The sequence below is a fragment of the Pleurodeles waltl genome, chromosome 8 (genome assembly GCF_031143425.1).
Source record: "Pleurodeles waltl isolate 20211129_DDA chromosome 8, aPleWal1.hap1.20221129, whole genome shotgun sequence".
In the NCBI taxonomy this organism is placed as follows: Eukaryota; Metazoa; Chordata; class Amphibia; order Caudata; family Salamandridae; genus Pleurodeles; species Pleurodeles waltl.
The window spans coordinates 82,033,482-82,050,694 of NC_090447.1; the positions used below are offsets into that span (position 1 = coordinate 82,033,482).

The window sequence follows — 17,213 nt, forward strand, 5'->3', positions numbered from 1 at the left end:
CGCTCCAACACGTGAACCGCCAACTTTTAACCCACTGGGTTGTCAATTATAAATGTGATCTAAAAAGGTATAACATATGTGACTCTCAAGGTATGGCTCACCAGAATCCAGATTAACCAATACAAATCAAATTGGCACCCCCAACCAAATGGCCTATGAACCCAACCAAACCGAATATTACTCCTTATGTAGGGCATGTAAGGCACTAAACAACATATGATGCACATTTGGTAGGAGAACCATTTGAATACACATTTTCAGTAAAGGATTCCTTATTCAGTGATTGTTTGAGTGCCTCATCTTGTTGGCTTCACATGTGTAATCCCTTTATTGTAGTTCTATCTTTTCTCTGCTGCAGGGCCACAACCATTCTGTAATCGTCTAAGCTAATGTTTGCTGCATCTATTATGCTAGTCCCGTATGTTCTCTGTGATCTTTTTCACTTTGTGTTTGACTTTTTTTCCACCCACAGGTACCACGTTCCATCTGTAGTGAGGCTTGTCCTGCAGGATACAGAAAAGCTGCCAAACAGGGAGAGCCTGTGTGTTGCTTTGATTGCATTCCATGTTCACAAGGAGAGATCAGCAATGGCACAGGTAAAGAATGCTTTAAACAAATTCATCATCCTTTTCTTTCTCAGGTTCAGGCATTATAAACACATCTCAAGAAATATGCTGCAGCCCTGAAGACAGTTTGTCACTCTTTTTTAAATGTTGAGGGGGTAAAACCCTACTCAAGCAGCAACCACAATCCTTTTCAGGCTGAATTCACAAGCAAATCCCACATTAACCTGTCTACAACCCTCTTGTAGTTTGGCACAGAGCAGTCAGGCTCAACTTAGATCCAATGTGTAAAGTACTTTTGCAGCACTTTATACAGTAATAAAGTGAAAACATACAAGACAAATCCCACACAAATTGAGAGAAATAGACTATGTTCTAATAAATACAACAAGACCAAAAAGACAAAAATCCAATCTGTAGAACAAGAGATTTGAAAGATGTAGGTGGAAATAGCACCATAAACGACTGTGATGGTGGTAATATCTTAGTGCAAACTGGACGACTTGTGTTTGCGAAGAGTCCCAAAACTTGAGGGGTCCTGAAATGAGGCCACTCCAAAGATCCAGAACCTGAAAGGCACTTCTTGGGAGTCAGCAACTCAATCCAGCAGAGGTCAGTGGGGCTCATGCAGAACAGGAGGCCAGCTTGCTGCCCCCTGGAGTCACTTCAGCCAGGGATGAAGGGTATGGGTCTAATCTTCCTTCTCAGTAAGCAGGGCAGAAAGCTGCAGAGTAGCAGGGCAGCAGAGTGGCAGTCCTTCCCTCCTGGCAGCAAGCAGCAAGCAGTCCTTCTTCTGCAGTATCCACAGGTACAGGAGTGTAATGAAGAGTTGGCGTCTCAAATCTTATACTTATACCTGGTGCTTTCTTTGTAGTGGGAGAAACTTCTAAAGGATTTGCTTCGAAGTGCTCGAATTTCCTGCCTCCTCTATGCTGGCTCTAGACTACCTAGAGTGGTATGCAATCCTTTGTGTGAAGGCAGGACACAGCCTATTCAGGTGTAAGTGGGGCTGCACCTAACCCTGCCCTCCCATCCTGCCAGTGATGGCCCATCCAGGCATAACTAAGCACTCTATTGTGTGTGGCTGATTAGGGGGAATACACAAAAGACCGACTGCCAATTACCCGCAGCCATGTGACCTTGAAAGAGGCTACAAGCACTAAGGCCCAGATTTATACTTTTTGATGCAAAATTGCATTTGCACAGTTTTGTGTCGAAAAATATAGCGCCGGCTTGCATCATTCCAGGACGCCAGCCGAGCGGCATATTAATGGAATGGCGCAATCCGTCGCAAAGGGTGGGCTAATGTAAAAAAAAAATGACATTAGCCAGGTGGGGGTGGTGGTATGGAAGAATGGTGTTTTGCACCAAAAAATGACATTAGGCTGGTAAGAGTCAAAAAAAGTTGATTCTAACCAGCCTAGCGTCATTTTTTGACTCAAAACCATCCATACCACATATAAATATAAAAGAAAGGAGTCAAGCCCACCACCCCAATGGCCAGCACAGGGGACAAGGGTCCCCTGGGCCTGGCCATTGCACCCTGTGCCATGTAGGGGAGCCCCATTTCAGGGCCCCCATTGGCACTTTAAAGACATTCTAAAATACTTATCTCTACTTACCTATACTTACCTGGGATGGGGTCCCGCATGCTGTGGTGTCCCTCTAGTGTGGGTGGGGGTGTTCCTGGGGTCATGGGGAGGGCACCTGTGGGCTCTCTCCAGGGTGTTTGACTGTGGAAATGGGTCCACAGGTCCCCTAACGCCTGCCCAGACCTAGGCGTTATATAATGGCACTAAGCAGGCTTAGCGCCATTATTTAGGCCAGCCTCCCTCCCGTGCACTATTTTTGCACAGGAGGATAAATAAGGTCCTAGGGCCTTAGAGTAATTTTTGGGATGGGAACGCCTACCTTGCATCTCAATGACGCAAGATGGTTTCACGCATCCAAACAATTACTTCAACTACAATATTTTGACGCTAGACTAGTCTAGCGTAAAAAGAATTGGCACTAATTCAGCGCAAACAGAGTATAAATCTGGGCCTAAATGTCTACAGCAGGAAAATGACAACTTTCTAAAAGTGGCATTTTAAAAATTGTAATTCAAAATCTGATTTTACCATAAAAGAGTAATTTTCATTACAATTCCAAAAACACCGAACATGAACTGTTCAACTGCTCCTAGTTAGAAGTTACAGCTTATTAAATGTAATAAGGTAACTCCAGTTTTATCCTATGGAAGCAGCAGGTCTTGCAGAAGTGAAAAATGAATGTATGAGTTTTTCACTACCAGGACATGTAAAACTTAAAAGTACATGTCCTACCTTTTGAATACATTACACCTTGCACTGCTGGGCTGTTTGGGGCATAGTCTGGGGTGACTTATGCGTATTAAAAAGGAAGGTTGGGTCTGACAAAAGGTTTAGTGTGCCAGGTCAAAATGGCAGTTAATAACAGCACACACAGACTGCAATGGTGGGCAAGAGACATGTTTAAAGGGCTACTTAAGTGAGTGGCACAATCAATGCTGCAGGCCCAGTAGTAATATTTAATTCACAGGCCCTGGGTACACGTCGTCCCACTTTACTAGGGACTTATCAGTAAATTAAATCTGATAAATGGGGATAAACCGCTGCTGCAATGTTTTAAGGAGTGAACACATACGCTTAAGAACTGGTTAGCAGTGGTAAAGTACGCAGAGGCCTAAGGTCAACCAAAACGAGATCAGAAAAATATGATGGAGTAAGGAAAAAAGTTTGGAGGAAGACCACCATAAAGGTATCAGGTCTAACACTTTCTAAGTTTTTTCCAAGTTGCTTGGGAGAATAATCATGAGCTACATTAGAAATCCAAGACATTTCTCAGCTGGGATGAGCAGGCAAGAGGCATCTCATCAATGTTCTCTGAACGCTAATGTTTTTGAATCTCCACCTCAACTAAATCTCGGTGTTCTGTTAAGGAAATGTATGGCATAAAGTTGGAGACAATATGATTCAAACAATTAGACTATTTTTATGTGCAACCCTACATTGCCTCTTCATAAAGGTAGGTACATGGCAAAAGAATGAAATTATCACAAACTGGCATTGCCTTTCCAATCACAATTCTTCCAAGATGCCAGAAATTGCCTGGTAGAAAACTATTATTGGCTCAGGCCAGCTGTACCAGTCCCTTTTGACTCCAGCCCCATGACTCCAGCATATAACCTGCAACCTGTAATCCTGGTATGGTCATCTATCCCAGTGACTCTGCCACCATTTCTGCAAGCAGCCCCATTCTGGTTTCAATAATTAATTTGGATACTGGTAATAGTCTAGCAAAATTAAATGTCCTTGGAATTTTGGGACTTTTCTGAGGGCATGACAATATCTGGGGGTAAGACTACCATGGTATAAACTCTAGTTTGAAATGGGTATATGCTTACGGCAAGTCACCCACGTATTTTGTGGCACCACTGCTGCCTGGTCCAAAGGATGCTTCAACATGGGAAGCGCATCCTTCATCCACCCTGCAAATGAGGCTAGCCTATGTCGAGCAGTGGCACAGAAACTCCTTATTTTACTTGCTGTCCTGCTAACTACTGTCTCTAAATAAAACCTTCAAGCGTCAGGTGGTGCTACACTAATCCGCATATAAAACATGTACCATATAGTCATAGATACATTTCTTGCTCCTCTTCCTTTGTTTGCAGGTGGCCATAAAGGTTAGACCAGCCCATCACGAAAATGTGCCATATGAGATATGTCAATTGGCACCATATTGTCTTCTTCTGCTGGGTTGATCTTCCTAGTGGTCACTGCATCAGTCATTCTCCTTTTCTCTTGAAGCTCTACCAGGTGTTGGCAGGCCAGATCTTATGTTTGGTATGATGACCCAGCTGCATGACTATCATTCCACAGAGCCAGGGGCAGGCTTTGGGGCCCTTTCAGCAATGACCCCAGATGCATGATGTATACAATTTAGAGTCCTCAAATATAGCAACAGTAGGTAGAGTCTCAATAACATTAGGATGGATCTGCATGGACCTCACAGGACAATGGCAGCTGTGCAGTTGTTTACTAGAACCGATTTAATAATGGTATGTGGCAGTGTTCCCACTGGCAGGAATTCCAGTCAAGGGTTGTTCTTCCAGCAAAATATCATTAGAAAACCAATAGGTGATTGTTGAAAACTGTCACAGAAGTGCATCAGCCGAGGACACTATGGCGGTCATTCTGACCCTGGCGGTCAAAGACCGCCAGGGCGGAGGACCGCGGGAGCACCGCCGACAGGCCGGCGGTGCTCCAATGGGGATTCCGACCGCGGCGGTAAAGCCGCGGTCGGACCGGCACCACTGGCGGGCTCCCGCCAGTGTACCGCCGCCCCATTGAATCCTCCAAGGCGGCGCAGCTTGCTGCGCCGCCGAGGGGATTCCGACCCCCCCTACCGCCATCCAGATCCCGGCGGTCGGACCGCCGGGATCCGGATGGCGGTAGGGGGGGTCGCGGGGCCGCTGGAGGCCCCTGCAGTGCCCATGCCACTGGCATGGGCATTGCAGGGGCCCCCGTAAGAGGGCCCCTACATGTATTTCACTGTCTGCTGCGCAGACAGTGAAATACGCGATGGGTGCAACTGCACCCGTCGCACAGCTTCCACTCCGCCGGCTCGATTCCGAGCCGGCTTCATCGTGGAAGCCTCTTTCCCGCTGGGCTGGCGGGCGGTCTGAAGGCGACCGCCCGCCAGCCCAGCGGGAAAGTCAGAATCACCGCCGCGGTCTTTCGACCGCGGAACGGTAACCTGACGGCGGGACTTTGGCGGGCGGCCTCCGCCGCCCGCCAAGGTCAGAATGAGGGCCTATGGCTTCTGCCGTCAACTCCATACAGAAGTGCAATTGTGTGTGATGGGATTCTTTAAATGAATGACGTGGCACTAATATGTCTGTGATAAGACCCCAATGTTTGCTGTAGTGTATGGAAACACAAGCAGGGATGGTGGGTTGACCACTATTACTTTGCTGGAATTCCTTTGAATTTGTGATTGTTGTACTTGAGACTTGGAATTGTGGCATCATAGTGTTACCTGTGTTGTCCTGATATGTGTTGTATTGCAACTAAGAATGTATTTTTAAGATTAAGGGGCATATTTAGAAGCCCCTTGTGCCACCTTAGCACCGCCCTAGTGTCATTTCTTCATGCCTTTCTCCAGTGTAATATTTACAAAGTGACGCAATGCTTGCACTTCCCCACTTTGTAAACTCTTGCGCCACATTATGCCTGCGCCAAGCATAATGTATGCAAGAGGGGGCATTCTGGCACTAGGAGGCCTGCAAAAATGATGCAGTGAAATTTACAAGATTTCACTGCTCCATTTTTTCCATCATTGTTAACGCCTCCTCAGAGCAGGCGTTAAAATGACGCACCCTTTATATTTAATAGGCCCCCCCGGTGCTTTGCCACACTAGCATCAACATTTTTGATGCTAGTGTAGCAAAGCGCCTCAATAGCGTAAAAAATGTTGATGCTATTGTGCTAACGACCGCCATATTCTAATTACTGCGCAACCATGGTGTCATTAGGTGCCGGTAGGGAGGCGCAAGAAAAGTGACACATCATTTATGATGCACCACTTTCTTGTAAATATGCACCAAATAGTGCCTTTCATTGACACTGTACTTTTGATCACACATCTCACTACATCATGTGCACCCGAGCATTTTATTAGATCCTTTTTGCAGCATATACGATACAGCAGAAGCAAAGTGAGATAAGTTCTAGATGGGTTACTGCAGATGCTTGCATCTTAGACGCATGCCATATGTGTAAGTATTGGATATGCAGGAACTGGATGGTGCAATCATCCTTGAAATCACGGGCGACCTACAGGCAACACTGCTATTAGTTTCTCATATACTTGTAACTCAAGTAGCAATTTCACCTGCTGACTCACAAATAAGTTGTGCATAAAACAGTACACAACCACAAATTCAAAGACCATAGTCAGGGATCATATTAATGCCCCACTAGTTTTACTCTGACAGAGGAATCAGATTTTCAGCAGTCAAAAAGCTCACTCAATAGAGTCCTAGTCATGCCATGTTCCTGTTTTTGTCCAGCACCTGTTGAAGGATTTCCAGAGTCATCATCCAGCGCTTTGCAGGGTGCCTTGCATCAGCAACGAATTAATAAAACTTTAATGTAGGCTAATGCTGCCTTGTCCATTACCCATTCCCTCCTTGGTTAAAGGTCTGCCATTAGTCGGGGGATGCTGCTGTTCGTTACCACCACTGACTGATGTTTTTACCCTGGGAATTTTCCCCAGGTATTTGGCGAACACTGACTGGCCTCACACACAGCTCTCACGCTGATGCTTTGGAAGTATCATCCTCATACGCCGCATGTGCAGTGAAGGCCAGGAAAGTACAGTTAACTTCCCCCATTATATGGGTGCTCAAGGTGTAAGCGGGTGGCTTCTGACCTGTAATTTCCCTGTCTTCTCCCGTCCCAAGTTTTTTTTGTTTTTGTTTTTTGGGGCTTCCTAATTTCTAGATCTCTGGAGTGAGTCTCCCTAATGGAGTGAAAATGATGTTCAGTGTATCCCCAGAGCCAACCATTTAAAATAACCTAATTCAATTAAGGGCCTGATTTAGAGTTTGGCGGAGGGGTTACTCTGTCACAACGGTGATGGATATCCTGTCCACTGAAATCTAAATCCCTCTAAATCCTATGATATATAGATTTCAGAGGAATGGCTATCCATCACAAATGTGATCGAGTAACTCCTCCTCCAAACTCTAAATCAGGCCTTAAGCCTCCATAAAGAAGTATCCCCTTTCTTTTTGGCTGAAACGTAAATCTGTAGTGTATTAACTGTATTTACACATTGAAAAAAATGCTTATTTATTCCTTTGAATTGGTTCAGTGTAAAAAAAAAAGTCAGTGACATATGGTGATTAGCTGTCTCTGTCTGGCAATCCTGGGCATGTTGCTGCCACAGTAGGCAAGGAGAGGGCAGGCTGAACTCTGATGTCTGTCATACCAGGGGTTCCCTTTGAAGTCTTGGAGGAAAGAAACCCATTGGGCTCTGGAGGGTAAGGATTCAGAGAAGAGGCCTTTCTAATCCTTGATTGATTCTACCATCTTGAACATTTCACAGTGCTGTGCAGGTAGATGCTCAGTTTGTTGGCTGCCCCTAAAAGTGTCAGGGATACCTCTGTGAGTTTCCTGTTCATGCTGTACACATATGTGTCTATTCCATTCTGTTTGTCATGATTAAGACCACCATATCTAAGCAGAGAAGAGGAAATTCCCTATACAAAAGAATCTCCAATCACCAGTCCCCAATGCAGCATCGTAACAATGTCTTCAAACACCAGAATTCTGCTGTTGCATTGATGGGAACCATATTCCACCAAAACAGGACCCCATTCGACACAGGCCCCGTTTGCATTTATGCTCACAGAACCAGAAACACAATGGAAGCCAGCAGAGATGAATATGAATCAGACACAAAAGGAACACAAAAATACCTCCAATAAAGGGTCGGCTTCCTCCCAAAGTAGACTGCAGCTGTCCAAATCCCTCATCTCATGCATCACTTCAGTCTAGCACCTACAGCCTGGCCAGAAGCGACATCAGATGTGAATGAATGCAGTCGGCACAGTCTAAATTCATGAACATTAGCCCCACAACTGTCTGGAACCTCTTACCAATGAACTGCAGATCTGGGTTGGCTCTAACTAGGACATGGCCTAATTCATCTTGAATCCCAGAAACCCCATCAACTGACACAAAACCTCAATAATCTTGGCCCTGGAAGGTGAATGGATCAACCATTCCCTGGGGTATAGATGAAGCCAAATAACCTTGTCCTGCAGAATGGCCACCACAGGGCCAATCACTTCGGAAAACACTCTCAGGTGGACTTCATGCTGAAGGTAAGACCATTAAGATGTGAGGGCAAAACCATAAACCTGTGGAATTGCCAGTGAAATGGCCAGACAGGAGTGTGAAAGTAAGCTTTCTGCAAGTCCAGCACCACCATAACTTCCACCATCAGGATCAAAGGAATTGTGATATAGAGAATGGTGATGGTGATTTTCAATGAAATCATCCAGATAAACAGGTTGACCGTTTTCGAGTTGCTGATGACACGGATTCTCCCATTACCTTTGGGACTGGGTTCATGTGAGACCCCGAAGTCCTATTCCTCTGGTAGAACAGGGGAGATTGCTACCCTTTCTTACAAGGTTTGAACTTACTACTCGAAGAGAACCCTGACACTTTGCCTCACAGACACCAGCCGATTCTCCTTGTCTTTATGTAAGCCTGTCATACTGCAGCATTCATGTGATCCCATTTTCCTTGCTGATATCCTTACTATTACTCTGCTTCACCTGTTCTGTTCTCACCATCCTCTCTCCCTCCGCCTCAACCTATGGATGGCCATGTTACTCTCTTCCTTCTACCCCCCATGAAAATGCTGCACACATTGTCCTTTGTCTCCTGAGCCTTGCACACCCACCACTGTGTATATACCCAATTCCTTAAAAAATATATTTTACTGTGCTTTGAAGAATGTGCATACACAAGCACAGCTCCATCATTGCTACCTTCTGAAACTGGAGATACATCAATCAAATTCCATACAATCAGTCACATGCCACTTCATCCATGCACTTTTTCATCTATTCAAATCGCATTGCCTCATTCTCGCATTCATCCACTCACACCCACCTCACACATCTGTCATTCAGTGAAAAAGCCATCTCAATTAAAAACCAAAATTCCAGACCTATTATTATTTTCAAAGCGAGTTATAATATTTGCACACATACAGCACTTAAGGTGCATTGTATCTTATTCCACCATCAATTTTGGAACATCCTCACTCCTCATCCCTCACTCCTCATCTGTCACTCTTCAGTCTTCATTCATCCTTCCTTATCAATTATCCATCTTTCCTCAGCCATCATCCTTCATGCTTTATTCATCATCCATCATCCTTGATCCCTCATCCATTGTCAACCATCATTCCCCATCTGTCACTCCTCTTCCCATGTAAATCATTCCTCATTCAACATTCCTCATTCATCTTTCAGCATTTCTCATCTATTATCCTTCATTCCCCATCTATCATCCCTTAACCATCATTCCTAAACCATCATCTCTCATCCCTCATCCATCACCAATCAATCCTTATCCCTAATCCATTATTCTTTAATCACCATTTTCTCATCCATCATTCCTCACCTTAAACCCTAATTCATCATATCATACATCACCCATGATTCCACATCCAGCATTCATGTCTCATACATCGTCGCTCATCTATCAGTCCCCACCCATTATCCCTGTGTCATCATCCCTCACCCATCATCCTTAATCCTTCAACCTACATCCAGCAATTCTCATCCATGGTTTCCTCATCCTCCTAATCTCTTATCCATCATCCCTCATCCATCATTCCTAAACCCACATCCATCATACCTCATCCCTCATCTAGCATTCCTCATTCTTCATCCTTCGTTTCTAATCCCTGATCCATAATCCATTGTTCCGCATTCATGCAACCTCACCCATCCTCCCAAATCCATCATCCCTCATCCAACATCCCTTATCCATCATCCCTCATCCATCATTTGTGATCCATTGTTCCTTCTCCCTCATCAATTATACCTCATCCACTATCCTTCATTCCTCAGTGGCTACATTTCTACAAAGGAGCCGGATTTTGTCAGCTGTAAAGCGAACAGTGGGCCTACAGAGTTTTATAGCTTTTCACACAATGACCACGACTTTTCTATGTCAACATCAGGTTGTCCTGCTACATAGCAAAATGGGTACCTTTTTAAACCTCACACTTTGGATTTTAAGAGAATCCTCAATACTTCTCCAATAGCCTTAACTGAACCTCACCCCTACACTGCGATGAATTAGTGCTGTTTTAACAAACTACTCACTTCCCAAAAGTAATTCCCTTTGTGTCACAATGATATTTTGACAGCCACTATCCACTTAACGGTCATCTTAATAATTTCTCATTCTTAAGTTGCGTCATTTGTATGCTCTATCCTTATCCGTAGCTTTTCCAAAAAGCTATCGAACTTCACTGAATTTTGCTAGGTCTCCTGTGGTACATGGCAAACTGAACAGCATAGATTTGCCACCAGTGGTCCAAAGGTGGTCCACTATTCTAGGTTTGTTTGTATTTTAGTTTGGACTAAATGCACAGGGCTTTAACTGCTGCCTAAAAGTCCTCAAGCTTGCACAGTGGCTGTAACATTGGGGTTCCTGACAATGCAGCCAGAGACACTGATGCTGTCAGCTGGGGTCTTCAAGAAATGTGGTTCCTTAGAGGACCATGACTGAGAAAAGTTAAAAAATGTAACGGGACCCATAACAACCCTGGATTGTTCCAAATAGAGGCAAGTCCTTCAGCAGAGAGTAAAGGCACAATGAAGGCATGATGTAGGAATGCAAAATCCTCTGATTTCTGATAAAAATTGAACTCTGGAGAAGAAACCAGCAGAAGCATTTCCTCCAATGAAAGGATGGTTGGTGGAGGAAATTCCTCTTTTTGTTTCTCCTAAAGATTTAGCACTTCCTTCAGAAAATGGAGGATTTGCCTTTACCACCCATCGCTTAATTGTGATCTGCGTCTTCGTACAGTGGTGTGCTGCAGCAGTTGACATTTTTGAGTGCCACCTTGAACCACTCTTACAGAGACATTATGGCCCTCATTACAACATTGGCGGGCGGCTACTGCCGCCTGCCAAGTTGTAACCGCCGTGCGGCCGCCAATGCGGCCGCACTCCCGCAGTGGCCATTTGGACATCCCCGCTGGGCCGGCGGGCGGAAACCGAGTTTCCGCCCGCCGGCCCAGCGGGGATCTCGGCCGCAACACAGGAGCCGGCTCCAAATGGAGCCGGCGGTGTTGCGGCTGTGCGACGGGTGCAGTTGCACCCGTCGCACTTTTCACTGTCTGCCATGCAGACAGTGAAAAGCTCCATGGGGCCCTGTAAGGGGGCCCCGTGACTCCCCTTTCCTCCAGCCTTTTCCTGGCGGTTCAAACCACCAGGAAAAGGCTGGCGGGAGGGGGACTCGTAATCCCCTGGGCAGCGCTGCCCTGGAGGATTACAACCGCCGGGACCATTGTGGCGGAAAACCGCCGGCCCTGGCGGTGCGACCGCGGTGCGACCACGGCGCTACCGCTGCGGTCGTGATACACCAGGAAGCACCGCCAGCCTGTTGGCGGTGCTTCCGTCAAAACAGCCCTGGCGGTCTTGGACCACCAGGGTTGTAATGAGGGCCAATGTGATTATGAGCAAACATTGTGATGAAATCATTTATCATACAATGCACTGTAGAAATTGATTTGAAGTAGTTTTGTTCGAATAATAATGAAGAACATAAATTAAACAGGAGAATATTGTTTCCATAGTCAATACCAACTTTGTCAGATCACTTTACTTATTTCAGAATTTCAAAAACATCCATTACAATAAAACAACATATAGCAGAAAGTAAGACACAACTGTTGATGTATTTTGATTAAAAACAGGATTTTTGCCTACTACAAGAACAAATAAATAAAAATGTATTTCTCAACTAAATGTAAGACTCGATATAAAAAATCAATAATCAAGGTGAAATATAGAAAAAGCCCAACGAAAAACAATTATTCTGAACTGTCATTCGACACTCATTGGAACTTTTTCCCTCCACATTAATTTACAGATTGATTAATATTCTACAGATCTTATTAAAAATGCAAGTGCCTTTATATGTTTCAAATGACCAAAAGCATGATTGATTATTGGCGATCCTCACATAAAATGAAAGAAAAATGTAGATCCATTCCGGGAGAAACTCTCCTTAATTAATATGGATTTTATTAATCCTGTCCTCAGTCCTTTGTAAAATATACAACAGATGACAAAGGCCCTCATTCTGACCTTGGCGGGCGGCGGAGGCCGACCGCCAAAGTTCCCGCCGTCAGGTTACCGTTCCGCGGTCGAAAGACCGCGGCGGTAATTCTGACTTTCCCGCTGGGCTGGCGGGCGGTCGCCTTCAGACCGCCAGCCAGCCCAGCGGGAAAGAGGCTTCCACGATGAAGCCGGCTCGGAATCGAGCCGGCGGAGTGGAAGCTGTGCGACGGGTGCAGTTGCACCCGTCGCGTATTTCACTGTCTGCGCAGCAGACAGTGAAATACATTTAGGGGCCCTCTTACGGGGGCCCCTGCAATGCCCATGCCAGTGGCATGGGCACTGCAGGGGCCCCCAGGGGCCCCGCGACCCCCCCTACCGCCATCCGGATCTCGGCGGTCCGACCGCCGGGATCTGGATGGCGGTAGGGGGGGTCGGAATCCCCGCGGCGGTGCAGCAAGCTGCGCCGCCGCGGAGGATTCAATGGGGCCGCGGTACACTGGCGGGACCCCGCCAGTGGTGCCGGTCCGACCGCGGCTTTACCGCCGCGGTCGGAATCCCCATTGGAGCACCGCCGGCCTGTCGGCGGTGCTCCCGCGGTCCTCCGCCCTGGCGGTCAAAGACCGCCAGGGTCAGAATGACCACCAAAGTGTGTTGGGGTATCCTACCTAATCTCATCACAGGGACAAAGGAGCATTATAGCATTTGGGATGTGGGTTGACATAGCTTTAAGATTGTACAAGGGCATAACGCATGTATGAGGGTTATGTTGAAGTTTATAGTCGAGGTTATGGGTGAAGTTTGGGTTGAGGACAGAGTTACAGTTTGTATTCAAATAAGCATTTAGATCGGGGTTAGAGAAAAGCTAAGTATTAGTGTCTCGGTAATGTTAGGTTGAAGGTGGATCATGGTGTAATTTTTAATTTAGGCTCATTGTCAAGTGCAGGATTAAATTCACTCTTAATGCTCTGGTTAGTGACAGTGTCAGGTCTGTGGTTCATTTTGGAAATTTTCATTTGCAATATTATCAGTACAATTTGAAATGTTTTCTCTTTTTGATGGGGTACTCAGAATCAGATCTTCATAAACATATTTGTTCATTTTCAATCAATCAATCAATCAATCAGGAATTTGTAAAGCGCACTACTCACCCGTGAGGGTCTCAAGGTGCTGAGGAGGGGAGGAGGAGAGGTGGGGGGGTGCCACTACTGCTCGAACAGCCAGGTCTTGAAAAGTTTCCTGCAGGTAAGGAGGTCTTTGGCCTGGCACAGGTGGGTGGGAAGAGTGTTCCACGTTTTGGCAGCAAGGTGCAAGAATGATCTACCGCTGGTTGTAGTTCTGAGGAAGCATGGGACGGTTGCAAGGTCGGCGGAGCGGAGATGCCAGGTCGGGGTGTAGAAGGAGAGCCGTCTGTTGAGGCATTCTTTTGTCTCCATTACTATATGCTCCCCTCTTTGGATACTGTAATGATGACCACTATGATTTGAGCAAAAGCTATTGTCATTATTCAGATTATCCACTACTGCCGATGACAATAGTGGTATTCTCAGTGCGATTTCACACATCATGGTGCACTGCTGCTGTGTAGATGTCTGTTTATTTATTGAGTATATTGATTCCAGAAAATGTAAGTAGACCTTAGCTAGCTGTACCTTAGCGTCTCTTATACTGGGGGAAATACCCCCAAACTCAGTGAACAAAATATTTGCCTAAAGGTGGGACACACTGTGGAAAACACAGAATTTGTGCAAAGATTGGGAACGGTTATGGCATGTTTATGAGTCATAAGCACTGGCAAACACATTTTTCGCAGGCCTTTCATCGAATGAACTCGCCATCCACTGCCATTTAGCCATCTAAACATTAGAAAAACTATTTAAAAGCATTTTCTCATTTTTCTGCAATCATCTTCCACCTGTCTTCAGTCTGTCTAGAAAGCTGATGGCACCCAAGGGCCAGTGTGGCTGAGGGAGCAAATATGCTGACATGATGCTTACTATGTTTGGAAAGGTGAAAGGCTGGTTCCAACAACTTGTTGCTGCAGGGTAACAAAAGTAGAATATACTTCCTAACTGTGAAACATTCTCTAGTTTAGGGAATATATATTTATTTTCCAAGTTGGTTGCACATGATAGATTACAGTAATTTGTCCGTTTGATCTAAAAAAACAAAATAAATGCAACTACGGTTTCCTTGGCTGTTTGAGAGCAAAATCCATTTAAGTCTCATTATGAGATTATCTGGATAAGTCTCTAATGCTTCATGAACTAACCTTTAAAGGTAACACTCAAATATCTTCTCTTTTTCAGACACAATCAAATGCTTCAAATGTGCTGATGGCCAGTGGCCAAACAGCAGACGGGATGAATGTATCGAAAAAGAGGTTGAGTATTTGACTTATGAAGAACCACTGGGGCTAACACTGACCCTCTTTGCAACCTTCCTGAGTATCCTCACTGTTGCTGCCATGGGAGTCTTTATTAAGTATGGGCACACCCCGATTGTGAAAGCCAACAACCGTGGCCTCAGCTACCTGCTTCTTGTAGCCCTTGTCTTCTGCTTCCTCTGCTCCTTCATATTCATCGGCCGCCCCAGGACATTCACATGCATTCTCCGACAAACTGTGTTTGGGGTCATTTTTTCCATTAGTGTCTCATCTGTTCTGGCAAAAACCATTATTGTTGTTCTTGCATTCAGGGCAACAAATCCCAGCAGCTCTGCAAGGAAATGGCTAGGACCAAAGACCCCCATCTACATAGTCTCCTTATCTTCATCAATCCAAATTGTGATCTGTAGTGTTTGGATTGCAAAGTCACCTCCATTTCCAGAACTGAATACTAAGTCATACATTGAGAAAATAATCTTTGAGTGTAATGAAGGAGAAAACATATTTTTCTACTGCATGATGGGATACATGGGTCTCCTGGCTACAGTCAGCTTCATAGTTGCCTTTGTCTCAAGGAATTTGCCTGGAAGCTTCAACGAGGCCAAGCTTATCACCTTCAGTATGCTGGTGTTTGTCAGTGTTTGGCTGTCCTTTATCCCAGCATACCTGAGCACACGGGGAAAATATATGGTAGCCGTGGAAGTGTTTGCTATTTTGTGTTCCAGCGCTGGATTGCTTGGATGCATATTTTTTCCCAAATGTTATATCATTCTAGTTAGACCTGATAGTAATACCAAGGGGCATCTGGTAGGAAAACCACATTTTGGTAAAAAAAAATAAGAATGCTATAAAACATGAGTTTTGGTACTTCATTTGTTAGGTGGCTGAGGTTGTTGAGTGAAGGAAGAAGAATATGAATGACTATGGATGAGTGACATTCTACAAAGCAAAAAATGATCCTGTATGCCCTAACCCATTGAATTTTTTGTGAGCTAAGGATGCACTTGTACAATGGCCTAAGCTAGGGTACCTTTGTCTGGACTCAAATAATGCATCCACAGCCATTTTGCTGGGATACGCAACCGGATACTCTTGGCCTTACTTTGAGAAGTGCTGCTTATGTGAATGCATTCTGTGTCGGGGAATCCGGTGTTTGGAGAAAATAGCGGAAACACAAATATTATTTCAAAAACATCAGGGATAACGATAGTGAAGTCCATTTTCTATGGGTAAGTCACGTTTTACTATCTATTGCTCCACATATATGTACTTTGACAATATATATATATCTTCAAGGTACGTAGATCTGGAATTAAGAATAGTGACTTTATACTTTGTACTTACCTTCTCGATATTTTTGTCCTCAATATTTTTGACACAATATTTTGTCCATACGATATTTGTGTTTCTGATATTCTGTCACTGATCGAGGGAATCCATTGGATGTTATTAGCCCACTACCAAAGCTTTCCCCAAGTAGGATGCCACATTGTGAACCAACCCCTGTAGGTGGACTGTGTGCCACCCAGGAATGTGCACTTCCTCCTGTCCATGTCCCAAATGGAACTTGCATCAGAGAAGCAGGTATTCCCTACTTTGCCTGGATGACACCCCTGCAAATTAGAGGGCTTCCACCTTTGTATCCTATTCACTAATTCTGCAAGGGCTGCATGACCTCTTCTGCAATACCAATGTGTGCTGAAGCATAAATCTGGTAGTTTTGTGCAAAATCGTTGTCCCTAGCCTCTTTCTGTTATATGACTCATCTGTAGGTGAATGACAAATCCATGTATCAGAAGCTTCTCTTGTTCAGCTGGGATAATCAAATCAAGGCTCAAGAAGCAAGATGTATTCGGGCACTGTGCAGAAATTACCCAGAGTGTCAGCATTAGAACTTTCAATGGTGTGAAAAGTGAGAACAAATGTCATTTCCCCCATTGATTGCAAAACAGAGCTGAAAGGGCATGCTGTGTCTTTTTATTTATATGGATTTCTTCTTGATGTTCCCGCCTAGTGGTTGACTAATGAAAGTGCTGAAAGCAGGAGACGGGAGGAAACCAAATGCATCTTTCTCCTTCAATTAATTTTCTTTGAAAAAATGACTGAAGTTTGGGTCCAGAAAATTCACCCTGTAGCCCCACCAATCTATTCTAAAGGTGGCCAGATGTCAATCCAGAAGTCTACTGTTGAAAACCGGGTTTCTTCCCTTGTATGCATTTCATGGCCTTGGACAAATAATCTGTTTGGTTTTAAAAATGCAGAGTTTATGTACCAGCAACCCCATTGTTTTGATTCTCCCCTCCTCTTGCCTAGCCTTACTCATGAGGTGGCACAACCTCTTGGACAGATCTTTTGCACCTTT

The 17,213-nt window shown here is 44.9% G+C and overlaps 1 protein-coding gene across 1 annotated transcript in view; it reads left to right on the forward strand.

Annotated features, from left to right (window-relative positions):
• Window positions 1–15,691, forward strand: part of LOC138249474 (vomeronasal type-2 receptor 26-like) — a 206,640-nt gene extending 190,949 nt beyond the window's left edge. Inside the window, exons 6-7 of the mRNA XM_069203433.1 lie at window positions 473–596; window positions 14,775–15,691. Of these exons, the coding sequence (XP_069059534.1) occupies window positions 473–596; window positions 14,775–15,691 (1,041 nt within the window). The remainder of the gene's footprint in view (window positions 1–472; window positions 597–14,774) is intronic.
• Window positions 15,692–17,213: the final 1,522 nt, after the last annotated feature.